Raw genomic sequence first — 21,423 nt, forward strand, 5'->3', positions numbered from 1 at the left:
GGGTCACCATGGAAACGTCCCCGTTGCCATGACAGGAGTGGTGATGGAAGGATGGGGATGGGGGGGTTCTAAGTCATTCCTCATTATTGGAGGAACAAATGAGTTTTATAGTCACCATTCAGCCTCTCCCTCTCGGAGGGATTCATTTGTCTGAAGGGGAGGCCTCCCCCGAGGCCAGCGTCTTGGCTCTTAAACACAGGAAACGCCAAGCCTGGCTGCACGCTGGAAAAATGTAAATGTTTCATTTGTTGCTGCTCGCTAGAAAATAATGCTTATGGGAGTCCCCAGGCAGTATTGGAGTACTTTAAGCGTTGAATCATAAGGGTGTTTGCAATTAGAGCTCAAGATTTATTTAGCAGTCATTGGAAATCACAGGAGGGAGACCTTTGACATTGTGACAAGATTGCCAATCTGTTCTCTTGTCTGAAGATGTTTGCTTTACCACATGGCTAGCTACATCAAGGACTGATTTAATTCCACAGTGACAAATAACATGCATACATCTCAAAGTCTATCATAAGTAGAAGTACATTACATGACCAAATCATACATATAGATAGACTGTTCTGAAATATAATCATTATAATAATGGTTCCATAAGCCATTTTACTAGAATAAAGTATGTTTTATTGGCTGTTTGAGCAGCCAATAAGATTCACAGGTTTCAAACAAGATGGCACTAGTTCTTTTAACACAGAGTGTTTGATCAATACCTTTCGGAACTATTTTGAAACCGTGAAAGTGAACTTTATTCTGTTGGTCTATGCTTCTCTATGTTTGCTGAGTCAACACAACCAGAATAGTTGTCAGTTGGGTTGTTACGGCTCAACTTACCTTGTCCGCTACGTTTTCTATGTTCTAAGCTATGTTTTGAAAACTGTTATGTTTACATGATCTCTGATTATCCTAAAAAAATAAATGTAGATATCTTTATTAGAAAGAATACTATATTTGCCTTGACGGAGTGATGCTGAATGTAAAAAAAAAATGGCTCAACATACCCCACTCTTCCCTACCTGTGTGAGCGGGCGAGGGACCTGCAATGCTAATGAAAGATGCAGGTTCCCTGACAGCTAATAATGCCTGACATCAAAGTCCAGCCCTTGCCTTTATCTCACCACGATCACAGGAGATGGCTAAGGAAGGGCTGGAGAGTCGGAGAGGGAGGGGGAGGGGGAGTGTTCCTCCTAGGGTAGGGAGGGTGTGTGTGTGTGTGTGTGTGTGTGTGTGTGTGTGTGTGTGTGCGTGCATCAAATCACATTTTTATTTGTCACGTGCACATGGTTAGCAGATGTTAATGAGAGTGTAGCGAAATGCGTGTGCGTGGATTTGTGCGTGCGTGTGTTCCTCCTAGGGTAGGAGATGAGGGGTTGAGTGTGAGGGTGGGTGGGTGGGTGGGTCGTAGGGCTGGTGGGGTGTGTTGTCAGTGGCCACGGACTGCTGCAGCTTGCTGACATCCTGTTCTCATTACTTATGTTGAGTCATCCAGGATGCAGGAAGTGATGTATACAGCAAGGGTTGGAACATCATTTTTTTCCCCAATAGTTTTGTTCTGAACAGAACCATTCTTTTTTGTTCCGTTCCACTGCAAAATAAAGTTATGAACTGGTTCGAACCAAAAAAGAGTACCGGTTTATATCGTTCCTTTCTGTTCCTTTTTAAACCTCTGAAGTATATATATACACACTACCGGTCAAAAGTTTTAGAACGCCTACTCATTCAAGGGTTTTTCTTTATTTTTACTATTGTCTACATTGTAGAATAACAGTGAAGACATTAAAACTATGAAATAACATATATGGAATCATAACCCAAAAAGTGTTAAACAAATCAAAATATATTTTATATTCTTCAAAGTAGCCAAATCACAGACAGTGTCACCAGCAAAGCACCCCCACACCATAACTCCTCCTCCATGCTTTATGGTGGGAAATACACAATCGTTCACCAACACTGCGTCTCACAAAGACACGGCGGTTGGAACCAAAAATCTCCAATTTGGACTCCAGACCAAAGGACACATTTTCCCCTGAGGCTGGTAACTCTAATGAAGTTATCCTCTGCAGCAGAGGTAACTCTGGGTCTTCCATTCCTGTGGCGGTCCTCATGAGAGCCAGTTTCATAATAACGCTTGATGGTTTATTGTGACTGCAATGAGTAGATGTTTTAAAACCTTTGACCGGTAGTGTATTTTTACAATTTAGCTCAACATTAATTTACTACACCGATCAGTGCTGATAGAGCAGCTTGCTCTGTAGCGGGTAAGCGATGTAATCTGTATAGAGAAGTCATTAAGAACAAATTGTATTTTGCAATAACAGCATGGTTAATCATAATGAAAGACAAACACACACACTGTGCTGTCAGTCACAGTGTAGGGCGTGAGATGCAACAAAAATGTTGAGGGTGAGGAGAGAGCGAGAGTGGATGGAAGAAGCTTGCCTTGAAGCGCAGGGCATCATGTTATGACATGCATTGTCTGAATTAGGCCCACAGAATTATACCTACAGAGGAGCAGCTTCTGTTGTGGAACTTTGAAAATGTTTGAACTTCCGAGTTGGTTTACCATTGGACAAGAGCAAACGTTAGCTAGCTAACTAACAAGCTTTCGTGTGCAGAGCAGCACTAGAATTCAAAACACGTCTTACCTTTTTGTATCGTAGTTAATAAATCCAATGTGAAACATGATAACTATAGTATCCTTAATTAGCATTGAAAAAAAATCTATCCATTCTTCTCTAATTAAACATCTCCCTAATTTCTGAATTACGCTTGTAACGTTGTCAGGAGGCTACAGTTACCTATGCTTCAGAGGGGAGGGGGAGGTAGCCTACACACACACACACCCACTGGCACCACATTTCTGGCTGACAAACAGATGCTGGTATACGTTTCTGAGTGACAGAGTGAGGGCTTTGCATAGATGCATTGTTGCGATTTTTGTGGGACTGGAAAAGAATGCCTGGAATGTAAAATAGCGTTATTAACTGGTTCCCATGCTTTTAAAATAACAGTTCTGTTCCAGAACAGTATAGATCACTTTCAGTTCGGGTTCTGTTCGAAAAATCATTTTGTTATTTTCCGTTTTTTGATTCTGTTCCCTGAAATGGTTCCAACCCTTGATGTACAGTATTATATAATTAATAGATGATGTTTTAAATGCACATAAGTGTGGTAAATGTGCACATATTTTCGTTTAAAAAGTATATTGTTCAAAACAAGCTGTTCAGTTACTTAATACTCTACCACTCAGTGACTCTGCTAGCAACAGCAGCAGGGTGCACAGCCGTACAAACATTGCTTGGATTGTTTTGCCTGCTATGAGGGGGAACTACCCCAATGAAATCGCAGGATTCCACAGCATAAATTTAACAGCACAAAGTAAGTGGACCGTCCTGAGGCGCTCAAATATGCACTCAGTCAAAACTTCTGGGTCTGCTCTAGTCTCCCTCCCAATGAGTCTCTCGTTTCAGACGGCTTACTTCCACACGTGAGACTAGATCTTCCCTGTCATGTACAGATGGAGCTAAAGTAAAAAGCTAATTGTAATTCAATTTTATGTCAATAATTAGAACAGTCATGGGAGTATTCAGACCCCTTTACTTATTCAACATTTTGTTACATTACAGCCTATTCTAAAATGAATTAAAAATGAATTTCTCTTCATCAATGTACACACAATACCCCATAATGATGAAGCGAAAACAGATTTTTTTAAAACAGACAATACCTTATTTACATAAGTATTTAGACCTTTTGCTATGATACTCAAAGTCCACCTGTGGTAGATTCTATTGATTGGACATGATTTGGAAAGGCACACACCTGTCTACAGAATATAAGGTCCCACAGTTGACAATGCATGTCAGATCAAAAACCAAGCCATGAGGTCCAAAAAATGTCCGTAGAGCTCAGAGACAAGATTATGTCGAGGCACAGATCTGGGGAAGGGTACAAAAAAAATTCTGCAACATTGAAGATCCCCACGAATACAGTGGCCTCCATCATTCTTAAATGGAACAAGTTTGGAAACACCAAGACCCTTCCTAGAGCTGGCCGCTCGGCCAAACTGAGCAATCGAGCGAGAAGGGCCTTGGTCAGGGAGGTGACCAAGATTCTTCAAAGTAGCCACCCTTTGCCTTGATGACAGCTTTGCACACTCTTGGCATTCTCTCAACCAGCTTCACCTGGAATGCTTTTCCAACAGTCTTGAAGGAGTTCCCACATATGCTGAGCACTTGTTGGCAGTTTTTTCTTCACTCTGCGGTCCAACTCATCCTGAACCATCGTAATTGAGTTGAGGTTGGTTGATTGTGGAGGCCAAGTCATCTGATGCAGCACTCCATCGCTCTCCTTCTTGGTTAAATAGTCCTTCCACAGCCTGGAGGTGTGTTGGGTTGTTGTCCGGTTGAAAACCAAATGCTAGCCCCACTAAGCACACACCATAACACCTCCTCCATGTCTTACGGTGGGAACCACACATGCGGAGATCATCCGTTCACCTACTCTGCGTCTCACAAAGACACGGCGGTTGGAACCAAAAATCTCAAATTTGCACTCATCAGACCAAAGGACAGATTTCCACTGGTCTAATGTACATTGCTTGTGTTTCTTGGCCCAAGCAAGTCTCTTATTATTATTTGTGTCCTTTAGTAGTAGTTTCTTTGCAGCAATTCAGCCATGAAGGCCTGATTCACGCAGTCTCCTTTGAACAGTTGATGTTGAGATGTGTCTGTTACTTGAACTCTGTGAAGCATTTATTTGGGTTGCCATTTCTGAGGCTGGTCACACTAATGAACTTATCCTCTGCAGCAGAGGTAACTTTGGGTCTTCCTTTCCTGTGGCGGTCCTCATGAGAGCCAGTTTCATCATACCGCTTGATGGGTTTTTGTGACTGCACTTCAAGAAACTTTCAAAGTTTTTGAAATGTTCTGTGTTGACTGACTTTCATGTCTTAAAGTAATGATGAACTATTGTTTTTCTTTGCTTATTTGAGCTGTTCTTGCCATAATATGGAATTGCTATTTTACCAAATAGGGCTATCTTCTCTACACATCCCCTATCTTGTCACAACACAACTGATTGGCTCAAGCACATTCAGAAGGATAGAAATTCCACAAATTAACTTTTAACAAGGCACACCTATTAATTGAAATGCATTCCAGGTGACTACCTCATGAAGCTGGTTGAGAGAATGCCAAGAGTGTGCAAAGCTGTCATCAAGTTAAATATAGGCTACTTTGAAGAATCTCAAATATAAAATATATTTTGATTTGTTTAACACTTTTTTGGTTGCTACATGATTCCATATGTGTTATTTCATAGTGTTGATGTCTTCACTATTATTCTATAATGTAGAAAATAGTAAAAATAAAGAAAAACCCTTGAAGGAGTAGGTGTGTCCAAACTTTTAACTGTTGCTGTATATACAAAAGTATGTGGATACCCCTTTAAATGAGTGGATTCGGCTATTTCAGCCACACCCGTTGCTGACAGGTGTATAAAATCGAGCACACAGCCATGCAATCTCAATAGACAAACATTGGCAGTAGAATGGCCTTACTTAAGAGCTCAGTGACTTTCAACGTGTCACTGTCATAGGACAAGTCAGTTTGTCAAATTTCTGTCCTGCTAGATTTTCCCCGGTCAACTGTAAGTGCTGTTATTTTGAAGTGGAAACGTCTAGGAGCAACAACGGCTCAGCCATGAAGTGGTAGGCCACACAAGCTCACAGAATGGGACCACCTAGTGCTGAAGCTCGTAGCGCTTAAAAATCATCTTTCCTCGGTTGCAACACTTACTACAAAGTTCCAAACTGCCTCTGGAAGCAACATCAGCACAATAACTGTTAGTCGGGAGCTTCATGAAATGGGTTTCCATGGCTGAGCAGGTGCACACAAGCCCAAGATCACCATCAGCAAGCCAAGCGTCGGCTGGAGTGGTGTAAATCTCACCAACATTTGACTCAGTAGCATTGGAAACACGTTTTTTGGAGTGATGAATCACGCTTCACCATCTAACAGTCCCACAGGACAAATCTGTGTTTGGTGGATTCCAGGAGCTACTTGCCCCAGTGCATAGTGCCAACTGTAATGTTTGGTGGAGAAGGAAAAATGGTCTGGGGCTGTTTTTCATGGTTCGGGTTAGGCCCCTTAGTTCCAGAAAGGAAATCTTAACTCTACAGCATACAATGACATTCTAGATGATTCTGTGCTTAAAACTTTGTGGCAACAGTTTGGGAAAGGCCCTTTCCTGTTTCAGCAAAACAATGCCTCCGTGCACAAAGTGAAGTGCATACAGAAAATCTTTGTCAAAATCTGTGTGGAAGAACTTGACTGGCCTGCACAGATCCCTGACCTCAACCCCATCGAACACCTTTCGGAAGAATTGGAACGCCGACTGCGAGCCAGGCTTAATTGCCCAAAATCAGTTAGGGGGGACCAACTCCATATTAATGCCCATGATTTTGGAATGAGATGTTCAACGAGCACGTGTCCACATACTTTTGGTCATGTAGTGTATACAGTGCCTTTGTAAAGTATTCAGACCCCTTGACTTTTTCCACATTTTCTTACGTTACAGCCTTATTCTAAAATGTATACATTTTTCCTCATCTATCTACACACAACACCCCATAACGATTAAGTAAAAAAAGGTTTTAGAATTTTTTGCAAATGTATTAAAAATAAAAGACTGAAATAATACATTTACATAAGTATTCAGACCCTTTACTCAGTACTTTGTTGAAACACCTTTGGCAGTTGTTACAGCCTCGAGTCTTCTTGGGTATGATGCTACAAGCTTGGTACACCTGTATTTGGGGAGTTTCTCCAATTCCTCTCTGCAGATCCTCTCAAATTCTGTCAGGCTGGATGGGGACCGTCGCTGCATATCTATTTTCAGGTCTCTCAAGAGATATTCAATAAGGTTCAAGTCCGAGCTCTGGCTGGGCCACTCAAGGACATTCAGAGACTTGTCCCGAAGCCATTCCTGCGTTGTCTTGGCTGTGTGCTTAGGGTCGTTGTCCTGTTGGAAGGTGAACCTTCACCCCAGTCTGAGGTCCTGAGCGCTCTGGAGCAGGTTTTCATCAAGGATCTCTCTGTACTTCGATCCTGACTAGTCTCCCAGTCCCTGCCGCTGAAAAACATCCCCACAGCATGATGCTGCCACCACCATGCTTCACCGTAGGGATGGTGCCAGGTTTCCTCCAGAGGTGACGCTTGGAATTTAGGCCAAAGGTCTGAGAGTCTTTAGGTGCCTTTTGGAAAACTCCCAAGTGGGCTGTCATGTGCCTTTTACTGAGGAGAGGCTTCCGTCTGGCCACTCCACCATAAAGGCGGGGACCCAGGACCATTCTTCGGGTCCGTACCCCTCCCAATCCACCAGGTAGTGGATGCGACCACTCAGGCGCTTGGAGTCAAGGGGGGCTTGGACGGAATAAGCCGGTGCACTGCCGACGTCAAACAGAGGGGTTTGGACGATGGAGAGGGCTGTACCTCACAGGCTTGAGAAGGGACACATGGAAGGATGAGGAGATCCGGTAATGGCGGGGAAACTTCGAGAAGGTAGGTGACAGGATTGATGCGGTGTGTTATTTTGAAGGAAACAATGAACCGGGGACTTAACTTTTTGCAGGGGTGACGAAGCCGGATGTCCCGGGTAGAGAGCCACACACATTGCCCACGGTGGAAGAGTGGAGTAGGTCGGCGATGCTGGTCAGCGAACCGTTTCTGGGAGAGGGAAGCTTGATGTAGGTGCCGAAGTGCGGTCCCCCAAACCTGCTCACTCTGTCGAAACCACTCATCGACGGCAGGCACAGTTCTAGGCTCTGTCTCCCATGGGAACGGGGGGGGGTTGGTATCCGAGGACACACTGAAAAGGAGTGCGATGGAGTAAGGAACGCACCAGGGGGTTCTGTGCATATTCGGCCCAGGCTAGTTAGCGACTCCACTCGTGTGGTTGGTGGGTGCAGTGTTGGCAAAGGTACTTCCCCATTTCCTGATTCAGGCGTTCCGTCTGCCCGTTGGTTTGGGGATGGTATCCTGAGGATAGGCTGATGGAGACCCCCAGTCGGCTGCAGAAGGCTCGCCACACCCTGGAGACGAACTGGGGTCCCCAATCCGAAACGATGTCTTCAGGGATCCCATACAGACAAAACACCTGTTGGAACATGCACTCGGCCATTTCTATGGCATTAGGTAGATGAGGAAGGGGGATGAGTTGGCACATCTTGGAGAACCGGTCCACAACAGCTAAAATAGTAGTGAAGCCCGAAGTCTGGCAGCTCAGTGAGGAAATCCATGGCGGTGTGAGACCATGGTCTGTGTGGTGTAGGTAAAGGCTCGAGTTTACCGGTAGATAGTTGGCGAGGGCTCTTCGCCCATACACAGACGGGACAGAAAATAATGTAATCTCAGACGTCTGCTGTTAGGGATAACCAGTAGAACTTGCGTGTCAGTAGCTCCGTAGTTCGGTTGGTCCGAGGATGGCCAGAACTCATCAAGGTATGGCACCACTGCATTAGTTGGGGTCTGATGGATGCCGGAACGTAGGTCTTGCCTGCAGGGGTGTCGGGAGGTGCTGGGTCGGGGCGTAGGGCCTCTTGGACAGCTGATTGGATTTCCCTCTATATGGGTCCCACGACACAAAACGGAGGCAAGATGGGCTCGGGAGCTGGAATAGAGAAAGGGGAGTCAAATAGACGGGATAAGGAATAAGCCACATTTTTCTTGCCAGGCAGATAGATGACGGTGAAGTTGAAGTTCAATGGGTGAAGAAGAGTGCCCAGTGAGCCTGTCTAGGGTTGAACCGAAGGAGGACGCAGAGTTCATCGATTCGTTCCTCCTGTCTGGCTAGACGTAGCTGCAGCTCCGCTGAGTCCATCTGCCGTTTTTGGTGAGGTATTCTGTAATGAACACGATTGGAGACAGAGAGCTGGTTTCAAGCGCAGGGCACAGCAGGTGTTTATTGGTAAAGGACCACAGGAGGAGGCAGGTAGCTGGGTCCAGGGGCGGGCAGAAGGTCATACACAGGGGTCCAAAAAGGCAACAGTACAGGCTGGGAAAAGGCTAATAACGTTGTCCAGGAGATCAGGCAATAGGTTGATAAGAGGAAATCCTGTACAGCTAAAGTACTGGCAGGGAATAGGCAAAAGGCGTCGTTAGTGAGACAGGAAAAAACTATTATACACGGGAAGATTAAATTACAGGGAAAAACAGAGCTCCGAATAGAAGTGTGTCACAAAACAAACAATACCTCCCAATGATGCAGTGCAAAGAACTTAACTAAATAGTGTGTGATAATGACATACAGGTGTGTGAACAGGTGATCATAATTCAGGTGATTTGGATCTGGAGAGGGAGCTGCGTTCAGGGGATCTATGTGTTTGAGAGTGTGGGCTGGAAAGTGAGCTGCGTTCAGGGGATCTACATGTTTGAGAGTGTGAATTGGAAGCAGACATTACAGATCAATGGAAACAGGATGCACCTAAGCTCAACTTCGAGTCTCATAGCAAAGGGTCTAATGTTTTCTATTTTTTTATAAATGTGCATACATTTCTAACAACCTGTTTTGCTTTGGCATTATGGGGTATTGTGTGTAGATTGCTGAGGATTTTTCTTTTTTTAATCAGTTTTATAATAATGCTGTAACGTAACAAAATGTGTAAAAAGTCAAGTGGTCTGAATAATTTCAGAAGGCACAGTATATATGATTTTTTTTATTGACTAACTTTATTGACTAACTCTGCAAAATGAAGTTATTTGAGAATGAAAGTTATGTGACTAGTGCAACATGCTTTGTGACATTACGTTATCGATATCCTAGTTAGATAATGTATTTTCGCTGCTTCTGGTGCACTAATTTGTTCGTGAGCTGGCTGCTTGTTCTAAATACTATAATCTAATCTATTCAGTGGCAGCCTGGGCAGCAGTGGTCATTCGGTTTTGGACATGCAAACATGAAATGGATGCATTTATGTTGTTGTTAAAATGTACATATCACTTTATATATCTTCACAAAGAAACTATTGGTAGTTTGAAAATTTGGCATCATATTTCTGTCATGCTATTTTGTTGATAAACTCCAACCACCACCCCTCTTCTCCTAGCCCCGGGTATTCAACCAACAGCAGCCGCCACTGCCTGCAACAGGGTTGTGCAATTAAAGGTGAGGTGGATTTTACATGGGTTATTTAATAAAGAACAGTATGGAAACAGAACAGAAACTGGATAAGAGTCTATCCTTCCTTACATACCAGGGCTGTCGAACAACTAGAATTTACTGTGATTAATCCCGATTAATCGCACATTCAGAATGTTCTCAAATTGGGACGTAATTGTTTTTATTATACAAAACACATTACAAGAATATTGATGTCTAGATTTTGTCCAAAAGTAAATGTTGGCAAAATCTGGTAAATTGATTTTCTTTAACCTCAATGTCAAATTGTTTTGACATCGCATTTTTGCTTTTAGCTGTGTATATGATGTATTTTGATGTTTTTGGTGTATTTTGAACAAGATCATATGTGTGTTTTATGTGCTCTGGCGTGTAGTTTATTTTCAGCATTTGCTGTATTTTTGCAGAGGGATTGCCATTTGGCTCAGTTTTTGAACATCTTTTTTTCCTTTATAAAAATCGACGGTGAGCATTTGAAGCTGCTAAGGACCCATCAGAGACTTGTGAGTTGTGACCAGACAAAAAGGCTTTCAACACAGAGACACTGAAAGGCATTGATATCCCTGGTGATTGAAGTAAGGTGCCATCATTAGTCCCTGAGACATTACGTTGTCACTAATTAGGAAGAGCAACACCTCGTCTTCCTCAAAGACTCCATTACTGCTGCAACTGAAGTCCCCCACCTCTCTTCTCCTCGGCATCACACCAGGAAGGTGGATTCATTATGACAAGAAGGAAGTGTCCCTTTCCACTGATTTTCCCCCTTCCCTAGTTACCAGCACGAGTAGCTATAGACAGCAGGACGGAGAGAGAGAGAGAGGGGAGGGTTTATTTTATACTGAAGCCAGTCTTAATTGGTCACGTCGTAAGGCAGTTTGTGTAATTATGATGACAGCGCCTGGTTTTGGAGTGGACGGTCCCGTCCCTCCATGCGTGCTCCCCAGGGCTCTCATTATGACGATTGGCGACGATGGCTTTTATAATGTGTCCCCTGTCCCATTTGAAGGAGTGGGGGTTTCCCCAGGGTCTTCGGTCCTCTAAGAGGTTGTGTAGCACTTTAAAGTCATTAATGTCCAAGTACTAGTCTGTAATGGTGTATTTGTTCATTGTGGAATGATAGTTTTGTGGAAAGAGGGTATGCCCTACTCATTTCAATGGCTTTCAAGGAATGTAAGTGGGAAAATGTAGCGATATACGTCTGTTTTTCAATCAGTGTTCTTGTAATGTCTCATTATGTGGCCTAAAAACTGTGAGTATGGTTTGTGATGTTCCTCATAAAGTCTACAGAATATTTAAAGCTGAACAATAAAGGATAGCTGCCTTTTAAAGCAGCTTTAAGGCACTGCTGTAGGCGAACACACACACACAGACACACACCCCAAACACACAGACGCCCCCAACCACCCGCCTCCCCACACACCCCAGCTCTCCCTTGTGGGTAGCAGGTGTGGGGTTGGTCCGAGCATTAGAATCGACGGTGTGTGTCTCCTATGGCAGGGCCAGGCTTAGTGGGCGTTGTGTGCAGCTGGTAGACCTTCTTCCTCTATGGACCTCCAGTCTACTGCTTCCTGACAGCTCTGACAGCTACGTTGACATCCCTTAAACATGCCATAATCTCTCTCTCTCTCTTCCATCAAATCCCCAGGGCTAAGCCAAAATAGTATCAGATAGCCAGATAGCATAACGTGCTACATGTTAATGCACTTTGAGGGTATAGAGTACCACACACATGCACACACGCGCACGCATGCACGCGCGCATGCACGCACACGCGCACACACAGACACACACACAGAGAGAGACAGTGCAGGACAACAGTGGGAGATGACGCCACAATGGCAACCTAACAAGGTGCTGGAGTCTAATGCAGGAGCCTGAGTTGAATGTGTAATGGTGGGTCAGGAGCCAGTTGACCTCCCTCTGTGGCTCATTTGCCACACATCTTAAGACCTGAAAACAAAGCCACCATAAATAATAGAACAGCTTGCTGAATCAAAGAGAACAACGAGAGGACGAGCCTAGAATTGTTTGATTGTTGTGTTCACAGGAAAGAGAAGAGTTGTTTAGAGATGCCATGGGAAGCGTTGGAAGTTAGGTGTGCAGCATGGAAATAGGTGTCCTTGGGTGTCCCCCCTCTGTACTCTGAGTTTTTAAGCAATTGTAATATACAATTCTGGTAGGGCCCCTCAGAATATTAGACCAATATCAGGTGAATATTTTATAGGCTTTGTGTCATCCAGAGCTCTGTCATCCAGATCCGGGACTACTCCTATGACTGTGACTGAGGCTGTTGTATCGCTGTCTCTGATTGGTTAGATAAGGCTGGTACCCTTGAGTGGTGATGTTTGAGGAGATTCCCCGGTTGGTCGGTTAATAATGCAAGAGACTGGAGGCAGCGGTGAGAAGACATCCATCAGACGTCCTGAGACAGACACAGGGAGAAGCTGGGGAGGGGGCTCACCTATAGTGTGTGTGTGTGCGTGTGTGTGTGTGTGTGCGTGCGTGCGTGCGTGCGTGTGTGCGTGCGAGAAGCTGTGGGGGCTTAGCTATAGTTACCACTCTGTAATAAAGGCTGTAGTATTATTGCCTTGGTGTGCTGAGATATAGTACAGCCTTAAGGGTGGACGCTTCTCTGTCGTTTTATGACGCTGTCTTCGTCTTTGTTTTCTCCCGGGTTAGTTTGGGATAGCATTTGTTTATGCTTCTGCTCAAGGTTGTTTGTGTTGGTGATAGTGTTGCGTGTGCTCCAATCCCTATGAGAGTAAGCTATTATAGTTCAGAAAGTGGAAAAGTTGGTGTTTGTCTGAGTTGAGGGTGATTTCATTTAATAATAATTTGGGGGGGGTGCTTATATTTGTCCTGTAGTGGAAACTCCCCCTGAGACACCATCAGGGAGTGGGGTCACAGCCAGGGTCGCCATTGTACAGCACCCCTAGAGCAAGTGTCTTGCTCAAGGGCACAGCAACATTTTCTTTTTTTTATCACCTTGTCGGCGCCAGTATTCAAACCAGCAACCTTTCAGTTACTGGTCCTACGATTTAACCTCAAGGCTACCTGCCGCCCCTAAAGAACAAATGTTGTGTGACAGGAATGGGAGTCGGATACCCGTGTGCGGAGCACAATGGATTAGTAGTCCATCACCTTAACCACTCAGCGAACTCGTCCTTTGAAGTTCAACATAAGGAGTTTACATTGAGGGAGTTGTGACATCTGTGTAAATCTATCGACTTTGAACCAAGCCGTGATTACGAAGTCATATTAGTGAATTTCAGTCCCACTTCTACATGTTTATTGAGCACTCACAACAGGTTCACTACAAAGGCTTGATTCTAGATAAACCATCAAACTATATCCTTTGTGGGTACACATTTTGTCTCTCGTATTTAATGTGATTAAGAATGCATTTGGAAGTCTGTGTGTTGTGCCTGCCTTTAATCATGACCTGAAAAACACAGGTGTTCTACTCAGAGTGGCTCAGAGAAAGACCCTTTGTTGGTGGTACTCAGGATCCTGGCACGCACTGCCACAGACCATTTACAACTCCTGATCAAATAGGATTGCCTGTGAGTTATTTTCACTTGACATTTTGGAGAGCCGCTGGTCAGGAAAGCTGAAGTGACTGCGGTGGCTGTGTCATCTGCTGTTTTAATGTTTCAATGTTTCCATGCAAATAGAAAGTGAGAGGGAGAGGGGGAGAGTGGAAGAAAAAGGGAGAGAGTGAAAAGTAGAGGGAAAGAAAGAAAGGGATAGAGAGGATATATCATCAGCAAGTTTTCCCGTGTTAACTTCGAAATGATGCATCTTTATTTGATGAGGTAAAAGTAAAGAGAAACGGCAATTAATTAAACAAACAAAAAAAAAACAAAATGTATCCTCACCAAAGCCTGTCCATTTTTAAAGGCTGTTTACTTTGACTAGTTTAGTAGGGGAAACACAAAACAAGCTTCACATAGGCAGCATACATGCTCAGTCCCGCCTCCTGCTTTCTTTCTTTCTCTTTTCCTCTTTCTATCTCTCTGAGGTCTTGTCGTTTGACAGGACTGGCAGCGCTGCATCCATTTTGTTACTTCATGAATATTTAATCAGGCCCAGCCAAATTAACCCATGTATAATTTAGCGACGGCGTGTTGTTGTCTACCAATATGGCGTCTCCACCACCATTACGGAGTCGTTTGTTTTTGGACCCCACTGTCTCCATGGAGACAAAGGGCCTAAGGCTGTTACGGTGACGTATTACTGCCACACCGGCAGTCATGAATCACAACCGCAGTCAAATTCCACATTGGCCGTTGAGTCACGGTAACTAGGCTTCTCCAAAACTGCGCTCTGATGCCACTGATGGTCATTAGTAGCCTACCAAACTTCCTAACTGCCAATCGCTAATGGCCTGGTACTCAGCTCTCTATTGTCCCTCTAATCACTCTGACATCAAGGCAAATGCAATAGAAAATCTAATCAAACACTTCATGAGAGCCCTGGCATTCAGAGTATGAGCGGAATAGGATCACCTGTTGTGCAGAGAGAGCCAGCTCTTCATAGCTGGTTGATGCATGAATTGTGTAACCTTTCTATAGGCTATGCAATTGCGTAAGAAAATTGTGATGGCCTCTATTAAAAAGAGGAGGATCCCATCAGCTGTTTATAAACTGGGCCTACTCTACTGTATATATTTCTCAACTTTCCTAAGCCACTACATGATGCATGGTGCATGCACTGTTTCTTGCCTTAGACTGCACACTCTGGGCATCATTCACAAGTGCTAATATTTTCACCCATAAGACTATTCTCAATGTAATCTTGTCTTTACATATAATAACTAATATATTGCTTCTCTTTACAACCGGATTAGCCTACCTGGCTTGAACGAAAATGAACCGCAGGAGAAGGGTCCTCTATTCGCTGTCGAAGTGCATACGGATGTATTTTTCCCCTGCCCATGGTGCATGATAATGGTCCATTCTAAATCAAAACTAATTTCACACACATATATATATATATATATTAGTTATTATATGTAAAGACAAGATTACATTGAGAATAGTCTGATGGGTGAGAATATTATCACTTGTGAATGATGCCCAGCGTGTGCAGTCTAAGGCAAGGAACAGTGCATGCACCATGCATCATGTAGTGGCTAGATAACTGTAAGTGTTGCATATAGGCCTAGGACACCCTTGAACGAGTTTGGAGAGCCTGTAGCCTACGGAGCCTATGCATGTGTTCTTATAAGGCCAGTCATTGTGCAATCGTGTGTAAAAACAGAGTTTTGACTGGCCACTATTTAAAAGAGGATCCCAGCTTTCTCGTGCTGCTATAGCCTATCTATTGCTAAATTCTTCAAATCAAGCACATTAATACACTTTACAACTGGTGTAGCCTAACTGGCATATTAAAAACGTAACCACAGGAAGCGCTTTCTCCATTCACTTCGAGTTCATTTTTTGTTGTTGTGGTGGGCCACTCTGAGTCAAAAATAATTCCACACATATACTAGTAGGCTGTATGTAAAGACCAGATTAAATTGAGAATAGTCTGATGGGTGAGAATATTAAAAAGTGCTTGTCAAATTGTGAATGAGAGACTGATGAAGTGTGTGCAGCCTGCGCAAGAAATAGAGCAGAGCACATGCCTTTCATGCGTGTCACGTCCTGACCAGCAGAGGGAGCAATTGGATTAGTTTTTGTCAGGATGTGGCAGGGTTTTGTGTGTTAAGTGTTGTGTTGGTGATTGGACTCCCAATTGAAGGCAGGTGTGTTGAGTTGCCTTTGATTGGGAGTCCTATATAGTAGTGTGTGTTTTTCTTTGGGGTTGTGGGTAGATGTTCTTGCATTGCGTTTTGTGTGCCTGCAAGACTGTTCCTGTCGTGAGTATCAGTTATTGGTTTTTCCCTGCGGATGCTTTACTTTTGTTTATTAAAAAACTATGAGTATCCACATACACGCTGCGCCTTGGTCCATTCCTAACGACAAGTGTTACAATGCGACTTTTTTCAAATCATTATTAGAGTTTCATCCAGTAGCAGTGTGTGGGTAAAATCACTGAGGAAGCCAAGCCAAGCCAGTAAAAAAAAAACTATGTTGTGATAATTGCGTTGCTTGCTCTATAACCCATTCGTTCATATGCCACGTGATATACAATAAGGCCGTGACAACAAAAAGACGACAGTCACACAGTGGAGGAATACATTTAATTACACATACGTTTATTTCATCACAAAACATCTGTCCAGTGAAGTCCACAAAGCAAATATTGCATGTAACAAACCGTTATATCAATTACAGTATGGTCAAGCAAGTTAATGTTTTTTGACAGCTTACTAAACAACTATTGATTTAGAACCAGAGAGTTACTGCAAGTCAGCATAAAGACTTCAGGAGCACTGCCTCCGCTATTACAGTACCATTTCAATTTAAACATTTAAACATCAAATCAACAAGGTTATTACATTGAGTGTACAAATTATTAAGGACACCTTCCTAATACTGAGTTGCCCTTAGAACAGCCTCAATTCATCGAGTTGGCTGGATGTCCTTTGGGTGGTGGACCATTCTTGATACACACAGGAAACTGTTGAGCGTGAAAAACCCAGCAGCATTGCAGTTCTTGACACAAACTGGTGCACCTGGCACATAATACTGTTCAAAGACACTTAAATATTTTGTATTGCTCATTCACCCTCTGAATGGCACACATACACAATCCATTTCTCAATTGTCTCAAGGCTTAAAAATCCTTCTTTAACCTGTCCCCTCTCCTTCATCTACTCTGGATTTAACAATAGATTGACCTGGTCAGTCTATGTCATGGAAAGAGCATGTGTTCTTAATGTTTTTCACACTCAGTGTATAGTCTTAGTTTAATACACTGAAAACAAATGTCAAGATGCCGAAAACAATTTAGTCCAATCAATGTTTCTAAATATCATGTGGCTGTCCATGGTACTGATTGTGTGTGTGTGTGTGTGTGTGTGTGTGTGTGCGTGTGCGTGTGCGTCTGTTTGTGCGTGCGCAAGTAAAACAACAAATGTTGACTTACCCTCCTTTCAGACTAGTTGAATGGCAATGCCATCCTCCTCTCTTTCATTTTGTCAAAGCGGTCTATGGCTCTGTCATACAGTGCACTTGTAGTTTTTGTTGTCATAGGCTACCAAGCTAAAATGCTTGCTTGCCTAACTTCCTCGCATGGACAAGCTAAGCTAGCGAGCTAGTTAACGTGAGCCTACCAGGCTACATCTAGGCTACATATTGAAGTTCAATCGTCTCAGGCCAGTGGCACAACATATTCATTCATGGTTAGATCAGATTCGTTGTCATAAGCATTGGCCTGTACAGAGAAATAAATCCAAATCCTCATCTCCAGCCATGGCTTAGGAAAGTGCCGAATTAGCAACTACAGGACATCAACACAAGCAGACCAGAAACAGACATATTTTTCTGAAACTGGTATTCCCTTGGGGGGCGTTTTGCTGCACCAGGATAACCCACAGTTGAGCTCAGCTCAACGCTGATTGGTTAATTATTTTATGATTATTTTATCAGGGGAGGCCAAATGCTTGCTGGCATCAATCAATCAAATGCTACGGTGGCAACATGTTATACTCTTTTGGTCCAGACAGCATCAGATACATGGGCTACCACTGAACACACACACACAACATCTCTTTCGTCCAATCAGGACTGTCGGATGATTGGTTACTCTTCACAACCTCACATAGGCTACTGTAGTTAGGCCTTAATAGTATAGTAATACAATGGTATCATATGTGCCTTTGATGCAAAAAGTGGTGCCTGTTCTTTATTATTGTGGCATATCATAACAGAGAAATTCTTTGGAGTCAAACATTATACAGGAGGTATCTGAAATGCTTTGGAACAATCATTTACTGTCATTTTTTAGGTGATTGGTATATTGTGAATGTAATTATGTTTTCATCCCCACAGGTGTCTGAAATGTGCTGATGCACCATGCCAGAAGAGCTGCCCTACCAACCTGGAGATCAAGTCCTTCATCACCAGCATCTCAAACAAGGCAAGAAAGCGCTTTCTCGCTTGGTCTTGATGATAATGGACATACAGTATTAGGAATGCATAGACATTGTATATCGTCAAATTCCTTTATATGAATGACCTTAACACAAAGAAAAATGCATGAATGCGTTTTTAACTGTATGTATAGTTACTCTAGAGTTGACCAATTCAACCGGTACCTTTCGTTCACCTCCACTGTGTTGCTGCAATATCAACATGCCTGTGTGTGTATTTGTTTCTATCAGAACTACTATGGAGCGGCCAAGGCCATCCTGTCGGACAACCCCCTGGGGCTGACGTGTGGGATGGTGTGCCCCACCTCGGAGCTCTGTGTGGGGGGCTGCAACCTCTTCGCCTCCGAGGAAGGACCTATCAACATTGGGGGCCTGCAGCAGTTTGCTGTGGAGGTAACGTAGCCTGCCCGAATATATTTTGGAAAAATGAGTTTTGACCTCAGTATTGAACCTTTAGAAAAATCAATTTGCACATTTTTGTTCGAGGCAAAAATCCTTGTAGCCTGAAATCCAGACCTGTTTTTTGCTAACATTCCGCTCTGTGTCATGTGCCAAATGTTTGTTGGCACAAACAGACTAGTACCCAGGCTAAGAACTTTCAACTGCAATATTACATTACAATTTGTGAAGTGCTGCTTGTATCAAATGTCCAGATATAGCCACCGCAGCTCTCTCTGTACGGTTCCTCCAACCCCTCCACTCCACTGCTCTCCATTGAGCCCACAGCAGTAGTCGGAACAATAACACTCAGTCATCTCTCCCCATCTGCTTCCTTTCTCTCTTCGCTGTTCCCGCTTCATTCTATTCCCTGTCCGCCTCCCTCCTCTTCCCTCTCCCCCTTCCTTTCTCCCCTGTCCTCCCCCCTCTGCTCCCCTCCTCTCTCCCCTCTCCTCTCCTCCCCTCCCCAGTCCCTCTCCTTCCTTCTCAGGGTTGTAAAGCGTGTGTCTCCAACAGAGTGACAGCTCCTCTCTCCCCAAATGCGAAAGGTCACGGTTGTTTATCAGACTGATGATTAGATAACCCCTTCTGAGATCCCTATCCTGCCTCTACACACACAAACGCTTACGAACACACACACACACGAGAAGACACGCAGGAACACATGCAGACACACACAAACACATACGTATGCACACACACTCACGACGACACACACTCTCTCTCACTGTCTCCCTCTCTCGCTCTTCCTCTCTCTATATAAAGTGCATTCGGAAAGTATTCAGACCCCTTGACTTTTTCAAATTTTGTAACATTACAGCCTTATTCTAAAATGTATTAAATCGTTTTTTTCCCTCGTCAATTTACATACAATAACCCATAATGACAAAGCAAAACAGTTTTTAGATATTTTTGCTAACGTATTAAACGTTTTAAAAATAGAAATATTACATTTGCATAAGTATTCGAACCCTTTACTCAGTACTTTGTTGAAGCACCTTTGGCAGCGATTACAGCCTCAAGTCTTCTTGGGTATGACGCTACAATATTGGCACATCTGTATTTGCAGAGTTTCTCCCATTCTTCTCTGCTGCAGATCCTCTCAAGCTCTGTCAGGTTGGATGGGGAGCATCGCTGCACAGCTATTTAACGGTCAATCTTGGTTTCATCAGACCAGAGAATCTTGTTTCTCATGGTCTGTCAGTTCTTTAGCTTCCTTTTGGCAAACTTTAAGCGGGCTGTCACGTGCAGTTTACTGAGGAGTGGCTTCCGTCTGGCCATTCGAGCATAAAGGCCTGATTTGTGGAGTGCTGCAGAGATGGTTGTCTTTCTGGAAGGTTCTCCCATCTTCACAGAGGAACTCTGGAGCTCTGTCAGAGTGACCATTGGGTTCTTGGTCACCTCCCTGACCAAGGCCCTTCCACCCTGAATGCTCAGTTTGGCTGGGCAGCAAGTTCTAGGAAGAGTCTTGGTGGTTCAAACTTCTTCCATTTAACCTGTTTGGGCTAGGGGGCAGTATTGAGAATTTTGGAAAAAATATGTGCCCATTTTTAACTGCCTCCTACACCAACTCAGAAGCTAGAATATGCATATTATTGTTCAGGTTTGGATAGAAAACACCCTAAAGTTTCTAAAACTGTTTGAATGGTGTCTGTGAGTATAACAGAACTCCTATGGCAGGCAAAAACCTGACAAGGTTTCATGCAGGAAGTGGCCTGTCTGACAAGGAGTCGTGCGTCTTGCATCTGTTTATTGAAGAGTAAGGATCTTAGCTGTAACGTGACAATTCCCAGGGCTCCAATAGGCTCTCAGAAGCCGGGAAAATCCTGAAGGATGACGAGGCAGCCTCAGGCTGAAACAGATTATCACCTTATCCAAGTGGCCGATCAGAGGACCATTGAATGAGGCGCGTGCGCGATTAGCCCCCGTGGAGTATATTCATTAGGCTGTTTAGCTTATTGCAGATTCCCGGTCGGAATATTATCGCTTTTCTACGAGATAAATTGCATAAAAATTGATTTTAAACAGCGGTTGACATGCTTCGAAGTACGGTAATGGAATATTTAGAATTTTTTTGTCACGTTCTGCGCCATGCGCACGACCGTGGATTGCCATTCTGATAGTGTCTAGAACGCACGAACAAAACGACGCTATTTGGATATAAAGATGGATTATTTGGGACCAAACCTACATTTGTTATTGAAGTAGAAGTCCTGGGAGTGCATTCTGACGAAGACAACAAAAGGTAATCAAACTTTTATAATAGTAAATCTGATATTGCTGAAGGCTAAACGTGCTGGGTGTCTAAATAGCTAGCCCTTGATGGCTGGGCTATGTACTTAGAATATTGCAAAATGTGCTTCATCCGAAAAGCTATTTTAAAATCGGACATATCAGAAGCCAGCCGGACTTCTCGTCATGAACGAGGGGAAAAAATATATTTCCGTTCGTTCAAACATGTCAAACGTTGTATAGCATAAATCATTAGGGCCTTTTTTAACCAGAACATGAATAATATTCAAGGTGGACGAATGCATACTCTTTTATAACGTATTGGAACGAGGGTACCCAACATGAACTCGCGCGCCAGGTGTCTAATGGGACATCATCGTTCCATGGCTCTTGTTCGGTCAGATCTCCCTCCAGAAGACTCAAAACACTTTGTAAAGGCTGGTGACATCTAGTGGAAGCAATAGGAAGTGCCAAAATATTCCTCAGCCCCTGTGTTTTTCAATGGGATAGGTTTAAAGGTAATACAACACATC

General features: G+C 43.6%; 1 protein-coding gene across 1 annotated transcript in view; it reads left to right on the top strand.

The window, feature by feature from the left end:
- The window catches only part of dpydb (dihydropyrimidine dehydrogenase b), a 129,835-nt gene that overhangs the window by 18,038 nt on the left and 90,374 nt on the right, over positions 1-21,423 (top strand). Inside the window, exons 4-5 of the mRNA XM_014139686.2 lie at positions 18,120-18,207; positions 18,452-18,613. Coding sequence (XP_013995161.2) covers positions 18,120-18,207; positions 18,452-18,613 — 250 coding nt within the window. The remainder of the gene's footprint in view (positions 1-18,119; positions 18,208-18,451; positions 18,614-21,423) is intronic.

This window comes from Salmo salar, chromosome ssa14 (genome assembly GCF_905237065.1).
Source record: "Salmo salar chromosome ssa14, Ssal_v3.1, whole genome shotgun sequence".
Classification (NCBI taxonomy): Eukaryota; Metazoa; Chordata; class Actinopteri; order Salmoniformes; family Salmonidae; genus Salmo; species Salmo salar.